At 53.7% G+C, this 16,688-nt stretch overlaps 4 protein-coding genes across 4 annotated transcripts; 3 read left to right on the top strand and 1 right to left on the bottom strand.

Annotated features, from left to right (window-relative positions):
- Window positions 1-1,579: 1,579 nt before the first annotated feature.
- TES1 (acyl-CoA thioesterase) lies at window positions 1,580-2,758 on the bottom strand (the record flags this gene model as incomplete). The annotated part of the gene is made up of 3 exons (XM_056209601.1): window positions 1,580-1,630; window positions 1,677-2,194; window positions 2,242-2,758. The coding sequence occupies 3 exons, from the start codon at window positions 2,756-2,758 to the stop codon at window positions 1,580-1,582; spliced, it is 1,086 nt and encodes a 361-aa protein (XP_056076423.1).
- A 414-nt stretch (window positions 2,759-3,172) lies between these two features.
- N0V89_000780 (uncharacterized protein) lies at window positions 3,173-9,133 on the top strand (the record flags this gene model as incomplete). The annotated part of the gene is made up of 5 exons (XM_056209600.1): window positions 3,173-3,255; window positions 3,325-5,865; window positions 5,912-7,338; window positions 7,384-7,987; window positions 8,047-9,133. 5 exons carry the CDS (start codon window positions 3,173-3,175, stop codon window positions 9,131-9,133), a joined length of 5,742 nt encoding a protein of 1,913 aa, XP_056076422.1.
- A 2,851-nt stretch (window positions 9,134-11,984) lies between these two features.
- On the top strand, window positions 11,985-13,849 carry N0V89_000779 (uncharacterized protein; the record flags this gene model as incomplete). Its single annotated transcript, XM_056209599.1, has 3 exons — window positions 11,985-12,283; window positions 12,474-13,216; window positions 13,290-13,849. 3 exons carry the CDS (start codon window positions 11,985-11,987, stop codon window positions 13,847-13,849), a joined length of 1,602 nt encoding a protein of 533 aa, XP_056076421.1.
- Window positions 13,850-14,417: 568 nt separating this feature from the next.
- On the top strand, window positions 14,418-16,156 carry N0V89_000778 (uncharacterized protein; the record flags this gene model as incomplete). The annotated part of the gene is made up of 3 exons (XM_056209598.1): window positions 14,418-14,424; window positions 14,553-14,559; window positions 14,812-16,156. 3 exons carry the CDS (start codon window positions 14,418-14,420, stop codon window positions 16,154-16,156), a joined length of 1,359 nt encoding a protein of 452 aa, XP_056076420.1.
- Between the last annotated feature and the right edge of the window lie 532 nt (window positions 16,157-16,688).

Genomic DNA, 16,688 nt, shown 5'->3' with positions numbered 1-16,688 from the left:
TGCAACTCGAAGATAGTGTTGCGCGTAAATCAGAGCCTCCTAATTTTCGCAACAATGGACACAGACAAGGCCATTAAGCAAGTCAGGAGCAAGACATTTGCTTAATTTGCGCATATAACTACATCGCGAATCCGCGGTTTACGTTCTCTTCATGTCCTCTATGTCTTGCAGCTGATATCACAAGTGATTCTCAGCTATGTTTAAATTTGGGACATTGGTTTGCAGCTTTGAAGAAAAGATAAATTAATCTTTCGTCGTGGTCATCTGTCGGCCTACCTTGTCCAGCTACATAGTTGTCAGTTGAAGCTGTAGTGGGGTTCCTACTCTACCAAGCCTTGATGGAGCGATGTGAATGGCATACGAGTGTCGTTTGTTGATACGATCATCGTGGTTGCAGTCCTTATTGGATTGACTAAGATTCGATGAAGTCAAGTCCTGCGATCGCAGTAGTATAACTAATTTGCCGTGCTGTGATGCCAAAAGGTACATGAATGAATATCGAGGTTGGTGCGCGTTTGTGTGCCAGACTCTGATGCCAGTGTCTGTCACGAACGGCTGAGTAGGAAACTCCTTCCCATCAGGTCAAATCATGCATTGCAGAACGCACTTTGACGGGACTAATCTCAATCATGCTACACGTCACTGCAAGATCTATTTGACGCAACAGCCCGCTACACGTCCAACTGGAAGATCGTCACACAATCCCATTCATGTTATTGTGCCAAAGCCGCCACAGCCATCACAACCCTCAACCCTCCTTTGTCCACCCCAGCCAACAAAGCACGGCTATCCTCACCCACGCAGCACCATGACTTGGCCTCGTGCCCCTGCTAAATATGGCAAACATCTTCTTTCCTCACGAGCATCCTCCGCAAAACATCCATAACTGTGACCCACGAAACGATGCCTTCTCCATCCTCGGCCTCATCCTCGTCAACATCCCATCCCGCCTCATATGGGACATCCGTTATATAGCCCAGAATCCCAATTCCAGCATCCCAGACTGGCATCCCACCGCATGGACACGCACGCCACTCAAGCGCCTTCAGTTTCTGCAAACAGACAAGCAGAAAGCTGGTGCAATCCTGCGCGCAGCAAGGGCGCTGAGTTGGGAGATCCCGTAGCAGTGGCTAATCCGCGAGACAGATAGTGTTGGGTGTAAGAACGCCCATATCCAAACTCCAATGATAGGGTTCTGGGATTGGTGCTGCACTGCTGACCTATCTCAGGTGAAGCAAAGCTGCACTACATTGACAAGGGCGGGTTCAAAGAGTTTAGACTACAGGCTGCCAAGCGCGAAGGGCAGTGGGAAGCTACCGTCTGGCCGGGCCACGAAGATTTGGGGTGGCCGGAGGGCAGAGTTGCAGGAGGACGTACGTTGGACGAGTGTTTGAGGGAAGTGCAGGTTATGATTAGGGAAAAGTGGAGTATTAAGGCTGGGAGAAAGACTGGTGTAGGTGCGGGGGATAAGCTGATGGGGAGCTTTGGATAGTGGCATCGGATTGTATTGAAGTGAAGTCTGAAGTACAAAATCATACTGCGGAACGCGTCGGAATCACTACTTGGATGTGAGGTGTACTCACAACTTGGGCTTCGCGGTTTCAGTATCTTGTCGCAACCGAACTACGCCCTGAAATTGTTAGCATGTTTGTTTCATGGAAAGTGTGGGCACCTACTTCCTGCACACAGGTAGCAATAAGTCGGCCATCCCGCGAAAACAACTTCTGAAAGACAAGACCCCTGCCATCTCCACTCCAAGGAGTCTCCATCTCGGTGAACATCCACTCATCAGCGCGGAACCCTCTCGGGTCGTGGAAATAGATGGTATGGTCCAAGCTGACCATCATGCCAATCTCTTGTTTCGGTTCTTTGGGCTTATCGCTCTCCCCATTCTTGAATTTACGTATTCGCTCCAATTCATGCTGATGGAGGAACTTGACACGCTTGAGGTCTTCGTCGTCCATGGCCAGGAGTTTCTTTAAGACATCTTCATCTATGCTGCTCTTGGTCTTGCTCTTGCGCACTGCGGCGTACCGCCAGAGCTTGTGGACGCGGGCGACCGTGCCGATGAAGTAGCTATCCGACATGTAGGCGAGAGCTGCGAGGTGGGCTTCGTGGCCTCCGGCAGGGGATATGGTGCCGCGGGCTTTGATCCATTGTCTGGTCTTCTTCGTGTGGGGGTGTGGTGAGTCGTCTGTCACTGGTCAGTCACGCAGTTACAATAAGACCCTTGAGACGCACTGTTCAAGATCTCTATCCTCTGGCTCTGGAATGGGCCTGTTGAAGCGCGGCCATAGTCCAAGTCGTCTTTGCCTTCGATCGGGCCCGGTACGTCGGGCATCTCCACGGCATGCTTCAACACCTTGTCACCCGCACTGTTCTGTCGCACAAAGCTTATGGTGGTGGTAAAGATGACCTTGCCTCTCTGTCGCGCCTGCACCGTCCTCGTCGCAAAGCTCTTTCCTGACCGGACTCTTTCGACGTGGTATATTATGGGGATCTCCGAGTTGCCAGCGAGGACAAAGTAGCAGTGCATGGAGTGGACGGTGAATTGCGGCTCAACCGTCTTCTGCGCGGCGCTCAGCGTCTGGGCAATGGCAGCTCCGCCGTAGATACCGCGAGCTCCCGGAGGATGCCATAGCGGACGCCTGTTCGTAAAAAGATCGGGGTCAATGTCTGACAGCTGGGTGAGCTCGAGCGTGTTCTCAATGGCCGACTGCGAGGGATCAATGGGCGGCGGACGGATGAAGGTCGACATGGTCTTTTGTTTGTGAAGGATGAGCACGAGGGAACAGCATGCTATATGCCATCTTTTGGCGCGACATGTTCGGTGCTGAGCACGCATCCCACAGCCGAGGCATAACGGGTGTCGCATGGGATTGGCAGCTAACACCGAACAGGACTCGGCCAAGCGCTACGTCACACCCACCCGCCGGCTATCCTGCACCGTCCCTGGACGACGCACCGTGGAGCCATCGCGCGTTGGCTGCCATTATTCGCCGGCGGATGAGCGCGCAGTATCCACGCCCCAACGCCCATCGACTGTTCGCACGCTTCGCTCCACGATCACCCCCACGCTTCACGCTGGCGCGCAACCTTCATAGCGCCTTGATATGTAGTGGCGCGCCACTTTGATGCCCACCTGTCTGCGCCGCCCCCAGCAATTGTAACAATGGCGGACAACAACCCGGAATTGCAGGCGAAGCTGCGGGAGCTGGACCACGAGCTGGAGGAAGGCGACATCACGCAGAAAGGGTCGGTTGGCCCCGCTGTCACTGCCAATGCCCCTCTTGTCGCAAAGTGACGGAGCTAATGCTTTGACAGGTACGAAAAGCGACGGACCATCCTCTTGTCGCAGTACCTCGGGTCTGAGCAGCAGGAGCAGCTACAGAGCCAGCTACGCCTTGCCAATCCATCATCTGAGGAATCTGACTCACGTTCCGCATCGCTCGCCGCCCTTTCAGGCCCTCCACAGCCGCCCACGCTCGAGCTGCCCCAGGATGAAGCGCCTTACAGCGCTCCACCCAGGAACAACACCAACGGGGGGAGCCCCCAATATATGGCATATCCACCCAGCCAGGTCGGACGCTTTCAACAGAAGCAGCTGGGTCTGCGAACTAATTCCTTAGAGAGAAGGGCGTCATACGGTAGCGAGACCTTCATCCCGCGACCCGGAACCCCCGAGACGTATCCGTACTCCCGCGACGGTACCATGGTCGGGTCCAACTTTGCCTTCAATCCGGACACTCAGGGTGGCTACGATGGCGCCTATGGTTCGCCCGGAGGGGAGGGCGTCAGTCGGCAGAGCACGATGCTGGATGCGCACCAGGGTTACTTCTCCGACTTTACAGGTCAGCAGATGGACGACAACCGCGATTCGTACGGCGGACCGAGCCGATACTCATCTGGAGACGCTTTCTCCCCGACTGCTGCGATTCCACCGCCCATGATGACCCAGGGTGATCTTCCAGGAGGCATTATCGAAAGTATGCTTCCACTCGAGCCGCGCGACCTTCCCTTTGACGTATACGACCCGCACAACCCGAACATTCTTATGTCCAAATTCGACAACATTGGCGCGGTGTTGCGACATCGAGGGCGCGTGCAGCCGCGACAGCCTGCGTTTTGGGTGCTGGATTCGAAGGGGAAAGAGACGGCATCTATAACATGGGAAAAAGTCGCGAGCCGAGCTGAAAAGGTTGCCAAGGTCATACGAGACAAGAGCAATCTGTATCGTGGAGACCGCGTTGCGCTGGTGTACCGGGATACGGAAATCATCGAGTTCGCCGTGGCGTTGATGGGATGCTTCATCGCGGGCGTTGTTGCAGTCCCAATCAATAGCGTGGATGACTACCAGAAACTCAATCTTCTTCTGACCACAACCCAAGCACATCTTGCTCTTACCACCGACAACAACCTGAAGGCCTTCCACCGGGACATAAGCCAGAATCGCCTGAAATGGCCAAGCGGCGTCGAATGGTGGAAGACCAACGAGTTCGGAAGTTACCATCCAAAGAAACACGATGAGACACCTCCACTTCAGGTCCCCGAAGTCGCGTATATTGAGTTCTCGCGCGCCCCGACTGGTGATTTGCGCGGAGTTGTGCTCAGCCACCGTACCATCATGCATCAGATGGCGTGCATCAGCGCCATCATTACCACTATTCCAACGGGCGGCAGCTCAGACACGTTCAACACCAGCTTGCGCGACAAGAATGGGAACTTTATTGCAAGCCCACCGAGATCATCGCCCACCGAGGTCATCCTGAGTTATTTGGACCCGCGCGAAAGTGCTGGTCTGATTCTCGGTGTGCTGTACGCCGTCTATGGCGGACACACCACAGTATGGATGGAAGCGCAGACAGTCGAGACACCGGGATTGTACGCGCATCTCATCACAAAGTATAAGACTACCATCATGGTAGCTGACTATCCTGGGTTGAAGCGCGCTGCATACAATTACCAGACAGATCCCATGGCGACGCGCAATTTCAAGAAAAACATGGACCCAAACTTCGCTTCGGTGAGGATGTGTCTGATAGATACACTTACCGTAGACACCGAGTTCCATGAGATCCTAGGAGACCGATGGTTGCGACCGATGAGGAACCCCAGAGCTAACGAGCTGATAGCTCCTATGCTATGCTTGCCGGAGCACGGCGGCATGATAGTATCTGTAAGAGACTGGCTAGGTGGCGAAGAACGCATGGGCTGCCCTTTGAGCATGGAGGAAGAGGAACAGAGTGATGAAGACGAGAAGGTCGAGGATACACCAACCAACGGATACTCTAGTCTGATTGGCGGAGGCATAACGAAGAAGACAAACCAAAAGAAGAGTCGCACAGAGCTGACTGAGATTCTGTTAGACAAGGAAGCACTGAAGATGAATGAGATAGTTGTTGTTGCGATGGGCGAAGAAGCCCGCAAACGAGCGAACGAACCCGGAACGATGAAAGTGGGCGCTTTTGGGTATCCTATACCAGATGCCACACTCGCGGTTGTCGACCCAGAAACTAGCCTGCTCTGCTCGCCGTATACTGTCGGCGAGATTTGGATAGATTCGCCATCTTTATCTGGCGGCTTCTGGCAGCTGCAGAAGCACACCGAAACGATTTTCCACGCGCGCCCATATCGCTTCGTCGAGGGCAGCCCGACCCCTCAACTGCTAGAGTTAGAGTTCCTACGTACAGGCCTGCTGGGATGCATTGTGGAGGGCAAAATATTCGTGTTGGGATTGTACGAAGATCGCATAAGACAGCGAGTGGAGTGGGTCGAACATGGAGTATTTGAAGCCGAGCATCGCTACTTCTTCGTGCAGCATCTTGTTACGAGCATTATGAAGACGGTGCCAAAGATTTATGACTGGTAAGCGGTTGCGTCTTTCTCGCATGGCGTTGCTGACTTAAAGTAGTTCTGCATTTGATGCTCATGTCAACGGGGAATACCTTCCCATTATCTTGATTGAGACGCAAGCCGCATCAACCGCACCAACAAACCCTGGAGGCCCGCCGCGACAATTGGATATTCCATTCCTCGATTCTTTATCTGAGCGATGCATGGAGGTGCTTTATCAGGAGCACCATCTTCGTGTTTATTGCGTCATGATCACGGCGCCCAACACATTGCCGCGTGTGATCAAGAATGGCAGGCGAGAGATTGGCAACATGCTCTGCAGGAAAGAATTCGACAACGGTTCGTTGCCCTGCGTTCATGTTAAGTTCGGCGTAGAGAGAGCTGTGCAGAACATTGCACTCGGCGATGATCCTGCCGGGGGCATCTGGTCGCCACAAGCTTCCATGGCGCGCCAGAACTATCTTTTGTTGCAGGATAAGCAGTACTCCGGCGTAGACCATCGCGAAGTAGTCATCGATGATCGCACATCAACACCGCTAAACCAATTCTCGAACATTCACGATCTGATGCAGTGGCGTGTATCACGGCAGTCTGAGGAGCTCGCCTACTGCAGCATCGATGGTAGAGGAAAAGAAGGAAAGGGCGTCAACTGGAAGAAGTTTGACCAGAAGGTCGCTGCGGTTGCAGTATATCTGAAAAACAAGGTCAAAATCACAGCCGGCGACCATGTGCTTCTAATGTACACCCATTCAGAAGAATTCGTTTTCGCCATCCACGCCTGTTTCGTACTGGGCGCAATCGCGATACCAATGGCACCAATCGACCAAAATCGGTTAAATGAAGATGCTCCAGCACTTCTCCACATAATATCAGACTTCAAAGTCAAGGCCATCATTGTCAACACAGATGTGGATCACCTGCTCAAGATCAAGCAGGTATCACAACATTTGAAGCAGTCCGCCGTCATCCTCAAAGTCAATCTACCCAATATCTACAACACCACGAAACCGACCAAACAATCCAGTGGCTGTCGCGATCTTGGATTGACGATCAAGCCAGCTTGGGTCCAGACAGGATATCCGGTGCTCATATGGACGTTCTGGACACCCGATCAGAGGCGAATCGCAGTACAGCTTGGGCACAGTACTATCATGGCCCTTGGGAAAGTCCAGAAAGAGACCTGCCAAATGACCAGCACGCGACCTGTTCTGGGTTGTGTCCGTAGTACGATAGGACTCGGCTTTATCCACACCTGCATCATGGGTATCTTCTTGGCAGCCCCGACATACCTTGTCTCACCTGTAGACTTTGCACAGAACCCCAACATTCTCTTCCAGACGCTTTCACGGTACAAGATCAAGGATGCGTATGCAACCAGTCAAATGCTTGACCATGCCATGGCACACGGTGCTGGCAAGTCTATGGCTATGCACGAGCTAAAGAACCTGATGATCGCGACCGACACTCGGCCCCGCGTTGACGTTTGTAAGTGAACAGTCCGATTGTCTAGCTTCCTATTAATACGCCCAGATCAACGTGTGCGCATGCATTTCGGTTCAGCAAGCCTCGACAGAACAGCCATTAACACAGTCTACTCGCACGTCCTCAACCCGATGATCGCGTCCCGCTCATACATGTGCATCGAACCCATCGAATTGCACCTTGAACTGAACGCACTACGCCGTGGTCTTATCATGCCTGTTGACCCAGACACAGAACCGCACGCTCTGTTCGTGCAAGATTCAGGCATGGTCCCGGTCAGCACACAGATTTCCATCGTTAACCCAGAGACCAACACGCTGTCACTCGTTGGCGAGTACGGCGAGATCTGGGTGCAGTCGGAGGCGAACGCGCATAGCTTCTATGGGTCCAAGGAAAGGCTTGATGCTGAGAGATTCAACGGTAGAACATTGGACGGCGATCCCAATGTAAGATATGTTCGGACGGGCGATTTGGGGTTCTTACATAACGTCACGCGCCCCATCGGACCTGGTGGCGCTCCGGTCGACATGCAAGTTTTGTTTGTGCTTGGCGGTATCGGGGACACTTTTGAGGTCAATGGGTTGAATCATTTCTCGATGGACATCGAGTCGTCCGTGGAGCGGTGCCACCGGAATATCGTGCCTGGAGGCTGGTAAGTGCTACCCTTATCAATAACCCTACTACGCACACATGCTGACGATGCAACCACAGTGCCGTATTCCAAGCCGGCGGTCTCGTCGTAGTAGTCGTCGAAATCTTCCGTCGCAACTTCCTCGCCTCCATGGTGCCTGTCATCGTCAATGCCATCCTCAACGAACACCAGCTGGTCATCGATATCGTTGCCTTTGTCATCAAAGGCGACTTCCACCGCTCGCGCCTCGGTGAGAAACAGAGAGGCAAGATCCTTGCGGGTTGGGTCACGCGCAAAATGCGCACCATCGCGCAATACAGCATCCGCGACGGCGGTATGGACAACATTTACGAGAGTGCAGAGCCCCAGGGCCGTCCCAGCACCAGCACTTTCCGAAACAGCACCAGCGGCGGTCCGGGCAGTGTGAAAGGCAGCATGCGCGCAAGCAGTACGTTAGGCATGACGGCTGCAATGAACAGCTTACAACTGCAGACGGGCGGCAGCATGGTCCAGGAATTGCCATCGCAACAGCAACAACGACACATGAGCTTCGGTGCTCCTCTACCACAGGGTGTCTCCGAGTTGCCTGGAGAGCGGTATACCGAAAGCATTCCCGAGCTCGGCACAGGCAGCAACAAGGAGATGCGCGCCGACGATTTCACGCCAACCGAGCAGAAGATTCCAGAGTTTCTGCCACGCCTCCTAGACGATGGTACTGGAAAGCACTATTCGCCCGTCGACGCGGCGGGTGTCTTCGACTCGCCGAGTGAGCCGTACGGGGCAGGTTTCGATGCAAATCACACGCAGTATGGTGCCTCGGGGCTTTCTACAGCGCCTCTTCCGAGCGTCCTGCGTCCGGGGCCGCCATCTGAACAAGCTCCGCAGCCTCCGTATGGGAACAAACCGTATATGAATTACCAGTCTGGGCAGCACCAGCAGCAAGCGTACCTACCACAGCAGTACCACAGCGTTGACGACGGTAATTCGAATTGGCCACTGGGCGCAGGAGAGCAGGAGGAGCCGCAGCAGCAGAGAGGCGGCTTGAGAGTCGCGAATGCGAGTCGCGACTCTACGGATAGCGAGGCGGAGACCGAGTGGAAGCAGGAAGCAGCTATGATGATGAATTTCGCGGGCACAGGGCCCGATTCTATAGGGAGGTTGAACTAAGTTTTGTATATTGGATGATAAATGCATGATATCATGTCCATGGCATGGTTTTCACATGATAATTACGACATAGCGAAAAGCGTTTGGAATGGTCTACACGGGAACATGCACTCTTGACGGTTGTGAGAAGGTTAGAGAGAGCACGTGTGTCAGTATCGACGAGTGAGGCCGCGTCCGGCGCGTAAGTGAAGGGGGTACGAATGAAAAACCATACCTTCTCAGACGTTTCCTATGCGAGATGGGCGCACGTGTAACCAAGTGCAAGACGCTCATCAACGAGCGTGGCGTTGATAGGTTCTAGAAGTATCGCGGTGCCACCGGACCCTGTCGTAAATCATATCTCACAGATAGGGCTCATATCCGATAGAGTAGACGGATCGTGCTCGTGCTTGTGTTCTAGAATATGCACCTTGCGCATAAGAGGGGCAAACATGCGCATGCGCGCCTCTTCGAGATACGAGTCTCGAGATGCAGTCGTCATGTTTCTCGGATCTAGAGCACCACTCATTCGTCAAACGCGTGTGCGCAAGCATCAGCGGAGGTTCTGATGCACCGGTTATCAGGATGATTAGCGCAGTTCAGACGGGAGGTCCCATGGCGTCGTTTCGAAATCAAGCAATTCAACGTGGGAGGATAAACGAAGATAGTGGGGGCTTTTAGAACCTCTCGGGTTCATGCGTTCATGCCGAGAACAGCGAGCGTTTCAGATGTATTGATTGCTGGAATGTTTTTGGTGAGTGGGAGCCGAGGTGTTGGAGCTAGCCCTGACGAGATAGACAAGACGGGAGAGGGGTGTGGTGGATATTACAGTATGTTCTATGCGGGTCACAAATCCATGTGCCCAGGTGGTGTGGTTCGCACGTGTCAGAATACATCGTGAAGTCAGATTAGACAGGCAGGGATCCGGAATCGGACGTCTGAAACGATAGTGACCTGCGGAGTCTTGATAGGTAATGAGAAAGCAGTCGCCTAAGGCGCGGAGACAGATGCAAGGCTGTGGAGTTGAGCGCCTAATGGCAACGACGGAGCGAAGTACGCGATGTACATAGAAGAGCGTGATAATGGACTGAGAGTCTCAAGTTGGTCCGATGCGCTGGGGTTGGGTTGTCCTCGGAAGTGTGGGGACGTTCGGCGTGCGCATGATATTGTGTATTGATCGTGGGGCTCGGCGCCTAGCGTAAGGCTGGTGTCCGTTTGCTCATGATTGCCAGGATCGTCTGTCTCTTGAGCCCAGAGGGTTTGACTTTGTTTCTTCAGGCAAACGATCCGAAAGTTGAGACGATTACGACGATGGCGCGATATTGGCCATTGCAGGTGCGTAGCCCGAAGCAGGCAGAGGTGAGCGTCGTCAGATAGGCGCTGCAGGTGCACATAGCTAAGGCACGATGAGTCGCGAGACTAAGATGCGAGATGGGCCAGATATCTCGGTTGGGTGCTGGCGGTGAGGCTCTGGAGGCGCTCAGGCTGGAAGCGTCTGTGATTCTTCCGTGGGCTGCGATAAGCGCCTTCTTTTAAGCTTGTCGTAGCCGCGAGAGCGCGTGATAGGCGGCAAATTGTTAGCTCAGCAGCTCAGACTGCACAGCGGGCGGCGACGGTGGAGATTGCAGAGGCAGCGCAGCGGCTTGGTTGTTCCGTACTGCGCTTGGCACGGCGTGAGCGTGGGAGAGGTGCTGATCGGAGTCGGGGATTTGTGTCGCTTAACACGCCCGTTCCGGAGTGTGGGAGACGTCATTTGCGAGGGTGTTTCAGATGGGACGAGTTATCGCGACGTGGTGGACTGGTGGAGAGGGGGTGCAGGAGGGCGCCTTCCTTGCGGGCGCCGCCACGGGTCGAGCGAGGCAGCGGCGGCCGACCGAGGGAAAGAGCAGCGCAGCGCAGCGCAGGCGGGTGGGTGAGTGGCAGATGGGCGTGCAAGGCCCCGCGTCCGAAGTGCGTCGAAACGGCCAGCAACAGAGGACATGCAGGTACTGTGTACAGGCATCGGCATCGGCAGCGCAGCGCAGCGCCACGGCCAGGGACTGCGCTACGGCGTTGACAAGCATGTGTACAGGTGGCTTGGGAGCCGCAATAACGATGCGGTTGGCTGCGGCTGGCCAGCTCCGTTTCAAGCGTTTCGTTCCATCGGACCACGCCATCGAGTCATTGGCTGCCGGCCAGCCCGTCGGGCCCAGCTCTTATGCGCCCTCGTCCTCTGCTTCACCTCGACTTCGTGCGCACTGCTACACGGAGGATTTTGCCTTCACACATTCGTTTCTTGCGACCCAACTGTTGTTCACTCGTTTTGACAACGTGCCGCCGCCGCCTGCATTTTGGACCGTCTCGCCATCACAACCTCAGCCCACACCGGTCCGACTTTCATTCATAGACTCGACAGCCATTCGCACCTCGTCGACCGATCTGCCAGCCAGCTCGACATTCACGTCCGCCCTTCACCGACATTGTGCCGTGCACAATCCACTTTCACTTCACTTTCACTTCACGCTGACTTCGCTGTGCACACCAAATCTGTTCCGCCTCCCGCTTTCCAACGATTCGCGACAATACCATTGTCATGCATTGTAGGTGACGAAACAACAGCTTTGCCCCCTCCGCATTGTGTACATTCCTCGTTGCCACACCGATAAAGCCAGGCCACCCCTCGACGCACGCGCGGAACATCCCCTTCAAGACTTTTGGCATTCCACCATAGCACCCGGCTGTGCTTCGCAATAACACTGCTCAACGCAACGTCGACTTGGTTTCGAGTAGGAACTAAGTCTCTTGGCTACAAAGACTCGCCAGTAAGATTAACCACGAGCGCACTCCCTTGTGCAGCCGACGATTACTTCCTGATATACTCTACAATATACACATGTCCCCCCACCTCTACCCCCGGAGGGTGGAGCTCCCGACCCACGACACCAAACTCGCACCACGCCACTTCCTGGAAGGGTGGGATGCCTCTGGCTACGAGGCGCTGACGTACTCATGGGGTCTTAGTGGTGTCGAACAAGAGGGTAACTTTGTCTGGGTTCACACCTTCCTTACCATCCTTGGTGTTTGCGCGTTTGGCCTGCTAGTACTACGATTCACAAACATGTTCTACAAGCATGCGCGGCACTTGACTGTCATGAGCAACCCTGAAAGACAAGAGTACTGGAAATTGAACAGGTCAGGATGGTGGCCATGGCTTAACCGTCATGTCCTCATGGCGCCACTACACAAGAAAAAGCACAATGCGACCTTTCAAATCTCCTCCGCGATCGACAACGGCACCCTTCCAGGACGCTGGCACTTTGCTCTGATTGTCATCTATGCCGCCTTGAACGTCGCTTGGTCCCTTTGCTTAGACTGGAGCAAGGAGCGCATGTCTGTTGTTGCTGCACTTCGAGGTCGTTCGGGAACCCTCGCAGCACTCAACCTCATTCCAACCGTCCTCTTCGCCCTCCGCAACAACCCCCCTCATCTCCATCCTTCAGGTTTCGTACGATGACTTCAATCTGTTCCATCGTTGGGCCGCCCGCATCACCATCTTCGAGGCGATTGTACACACTGCGTGCTGGCTGCACAACACGCTACAAGGCCAGGGCGTTGCCGCCGTTGCCGCCGGTCTCCGCGAAGAAGCTTCCTACGGCTATGGAATGGTGGCAACCTGCGCTTTCGTATTCCTCGGCATCCAAGCCTGGTCGCCCTTCCGACACGCCTTCTACGAGACGTTTTTGGGCATTCATCGCGTCATGGTCCTTATATCCTTTATCGGTCTCTGGGAGCATCTTGCCAGGCACGGTCTTCCCCAAATTCCGTGGATGTACATCATTTTCGCTTTCTACATCTTTGAGTGGGTAGCTCGTCTTACCTGGGCCATCTACTACAACTTCGGACAGAAGGGATGCCGGGTCCACGTTGAGGCCATGCCCGGAGAGGCTTGTCGTGTTACCATCAAGCTCGCACGCGAGTGGACCCCTAAACCTGGCTGCAACGTTCACCTATACATTCCCAGACTCATGGGACCTCACTCGCATCCCTTCTCCGTTGCCTGGGCATACCCACCGTCTCCCTCGTCTAAAGAGCACAAGGAACGCTCTCTCTCGCAGCTCGAGGGCGGTATCTCCCCCCAACTCACCCCACACCCTCCAACGCACAAAGCAGATCAGCTTGATCTGCCGCGCTCGTACAGGTTTCACCCGCACAATTTACGAGAAAGCCTGCGAACAGCCCAACAAATCTTTCGACGCATGGGGTTTCATCGAGGGCCCCTATGGCGGACACCACAGCCTTGACTCCTACGGCACGTGTCTCTTGGTTGCCGGCGGTGTCGGCATCACGCACCAGGTCATGTACATCAAGCACCTCCTTGCTGGCGCACACGCCGGTACCACCGCTACGCGCCGCATCCTGCTCGTCTGGTCAATACCCGATTCCGAGAGCTTAGAGTGGATTCGCCCATGGATGGACGAGATTCTGCGCATGCCCAGCCGCAAGAAGCACCTGCGCATCAAGCTTTTCATCACGAAGCCCAAGGGCCGCATCGAGCAGGGCAGCTCAGAGAGCGTGAAGCTGTACGCCGGGCGGCCGAATTGGAAGACACTTATTGCAGAGGAGATGGCGCATCGCGAGGGCGCGATGGCCGTAACCTGCTGTGGGAGCGGTGGATTATCTGACACTGTCAGGGCGTCAGTGAGGCCGCTTACAACAGAGGGATGCGTGGACTACATTGAGGAAGCGTTCTCCTACTAAAAAAACCATCCCCATCGCATTCCCCGAAGCATCGAAGCGTATGTGTCCTTTTTGGTTGTCTGATTCTGCATTTCTATTCTGCATTTCTAGCCCTGCATTTGCATGTGCGTCACTCATAGTGTCGCCCTCCCGTATCATTACTCCTATCTATCCTATCCATACCATATCGTCGTTTTCTTGTCTTGTCTGTCGTTTTCAAAAACTTCGCTTCTTGTGTTATACTTCTTAGCTACCAGGTTTAGTGTATGAGCATGAAGCAGCGTTGGCGTTGTTTTGGTAATGGGAAGATGGTAGCTAGATAGCCTGAGCTAGTGTAAATATGTCGCGTTGCCTTGGTTCTGAATTATTACTTTGTCGCGTTCCTCACTGTGTGGTGCTTGTGTGTGCAGTCTCGCTTTGATCGGTTTGTTTTAGGGAGACGCTAGCCGTAACGCGCGCCTCGTGACGTCCAACGGGCCTTGTGGTGTACGTCTGCAATTGCGTCCTGACACTTTTGTTCTTGCTGGCATCGCCCTAATACCCTTCGTGATCTGCCTATGCGTCAGTCTTCTGCCTCGGGGTTTACGCCATGGCGCGTACGTTCAACGCCTGTTTAAGCCCTAGAGGTCATTTGTCAGCGACATTATCCGATGGGCTTCCGCGGAGGCTTCAATACCTAATTCTTGGGATCCGAGAAGCAGTTACTATCTTTACTGTCCAGCAGGCACTTAGTCCGTGTCGCTCAGTTTAGCCAATGCTCTCCGATTCATGATGGATGAATCAAAGACTCCCAGACAGGTATGAGCGCTCCTTTTTTTTTTTTTATAAAACTTTGCCGACGATTCATCGTGGTCCTTTGGCTAAGATTTGAATGCAAAGTCCTGTGACTTTTGTTATCAACGGAAAATCAAGTGCGACAGAGCGAAGCCTGTTTGCTCACACTGTACTACGTATTTGGTCGACTGTACCTATTCGGCGCCGAGTCGCAAGTCTCGACCGAAGAAGCGACAGGATCCCGTCGGCATCGACGATACTACCGGTCATACGCAAAACCGATTGCGGCACCTAGAAACTGTGATTGAGCAACTTAATGAGCGTGTGAAAGCCGCTGAACACCACGGGGCTCGACTTCAGAGCCAATTGCAGCAGCAAGAAGCGACGCCGATCGACAGCACATCACTCTCAGCCTTAGCTACTAGCGACCATGGAGATACAGACTTCGTTAACGACAGCCCTGTGTTGATGTCTCTCCCTCCTTTAGAGGATGTCCTACCTATCGTCAAAGTCTTCCTGCACACCTTCAACACGGCACTACCGCTGTTCCATGCCAACTCTCTTCTTTATCTAATTCACCATTTTTACAAAGTTCGGTTGCCGCAGCGGGATCCGGTAGTATGGGCAGCGATCAACGTGGTGCTGGCTCTCGCATACCGAAGCGACTTGGTGGGCAGTCGCAATACCAACCTCTCGGTCGAATATCTTAACAAAGCGGATTCAGTGCTCTCAGCCGTTGTGCTGGGAGATACCCATTTGCTCAACATACAGGTTCTTGTGGGCATGGTGTTTTTACTTCAAGCCTCGCCAGACCTTACACACTCGCTGGTCTTGATTGCTACAACGATACGTCTTGCCCATAAAATTGGCCTGCATGACCGCACCGCCTCTGCATGTCTAGACGCCGTCGACGCTCGACAGCGCGCCTGCGTCTTCTGGATGGCGTATATACTCGACAAAGACCTTAGCATGCGCTCAAAACAGCCGTCAATCCAGCTTGACGACGATGTCGACCTCGACCTACCCAGCCCTGGAATTGCTGAATACCAAATTAAGAAAGTGGGTGTTGCTGACATCGGCATCGATCCTGGCGTTTTCACTACCGCGGACGGAAACGTAGAGATGAACTACTTCGTGACTCGCATTCAACTGGCTGTCATTGAAGGTGGCGTGTATGACTATCTCTACTCCACGCGATCAAGAAATCGCAGCGCTGAGGAGAGATCACAAGCGCTGAAGAGCATTTTTCGTGCTCTAGAGACGTGGAAGGCATCTATACCGCTTGAATTCGATGCCCCAATGGCCCCGAAAACGATATCTCCCACCATGCTCCAGTTCCTTGCAGTATTGCACTCGACCAGCCTGGCGTGTACAACTCTTTTGAATCAAGCGAACGTTTGGAACACCCTGTGGATGAGTAGTATATGGAAGTATGCGACGGAAGGCATTACGCCAGTACTGCCATTCCAGTGGGAGGCCACAGTGGATCAGGCGCGACATCTGGCGGTTTTGATTGGGGCTTTGCCTGTACAGAACCGATGGAACTTTTGGTAAGTTTCACACCAGTATTGCTAGGACAGATTATCGTTGTGTATATTGTTTGTATGCTTCATACCGATTGCCGCTCGATGACGCTAATCTCCAGTGATAGGACGACAGGCTGCTCCCACATGACAGCCATGATGGTGTTGACTTTCAATGGCATGCAAAGGCCTCAACACGACAATCTAGCCTTAGACAACCGACTGGTTGATGATGGTCTGCGGCTGCTTGATAAAGTCCTGGAGGAAACCCAAAATGAAGTGATCCGCTCGTTCCGCGACACCTGCGTTAAGTTGCACCGTGACTGTCAGCAGAGACGCGCCGAAGCCACTTTGATGGCCAACGACCTCGATTTCTCCGCGTATCTCGTTACTCCCTAACGTACATCATAAACGATTGGGCATGAGAGGGGCTCCAAAGTGCGGCATTCACACGCAGACCGTATGGAAGTGATTAACTGTAGGGTTGAAACAGTCAACAAATTATATGAAATGAGAGCTACGGGCCATTACTTTAAGTTTCATTGTTCTTTCGAACATGGGAT

Source organism: Didymosphaeria variabile (genome assembly GCF_027946475.1).
Source record: "Didymosphaeria variabile strain IMI 356815 chromosome Unknown scaffold_1, whole genome shotgun sequence".
Classification (NCBI taxonomy): domain Eukaryota; kingdom Fungi; phylum Ascomycota; class Dothideomycetes; order Pleosporales; family Didymosphaeriaceae; genus Didymosphaeria; species Didymosphaeria variabile.
Note: the sequence above shows the minus strand (reverse complement) of the source record. Positions and strands in the feature narration are given on the sequence as shown.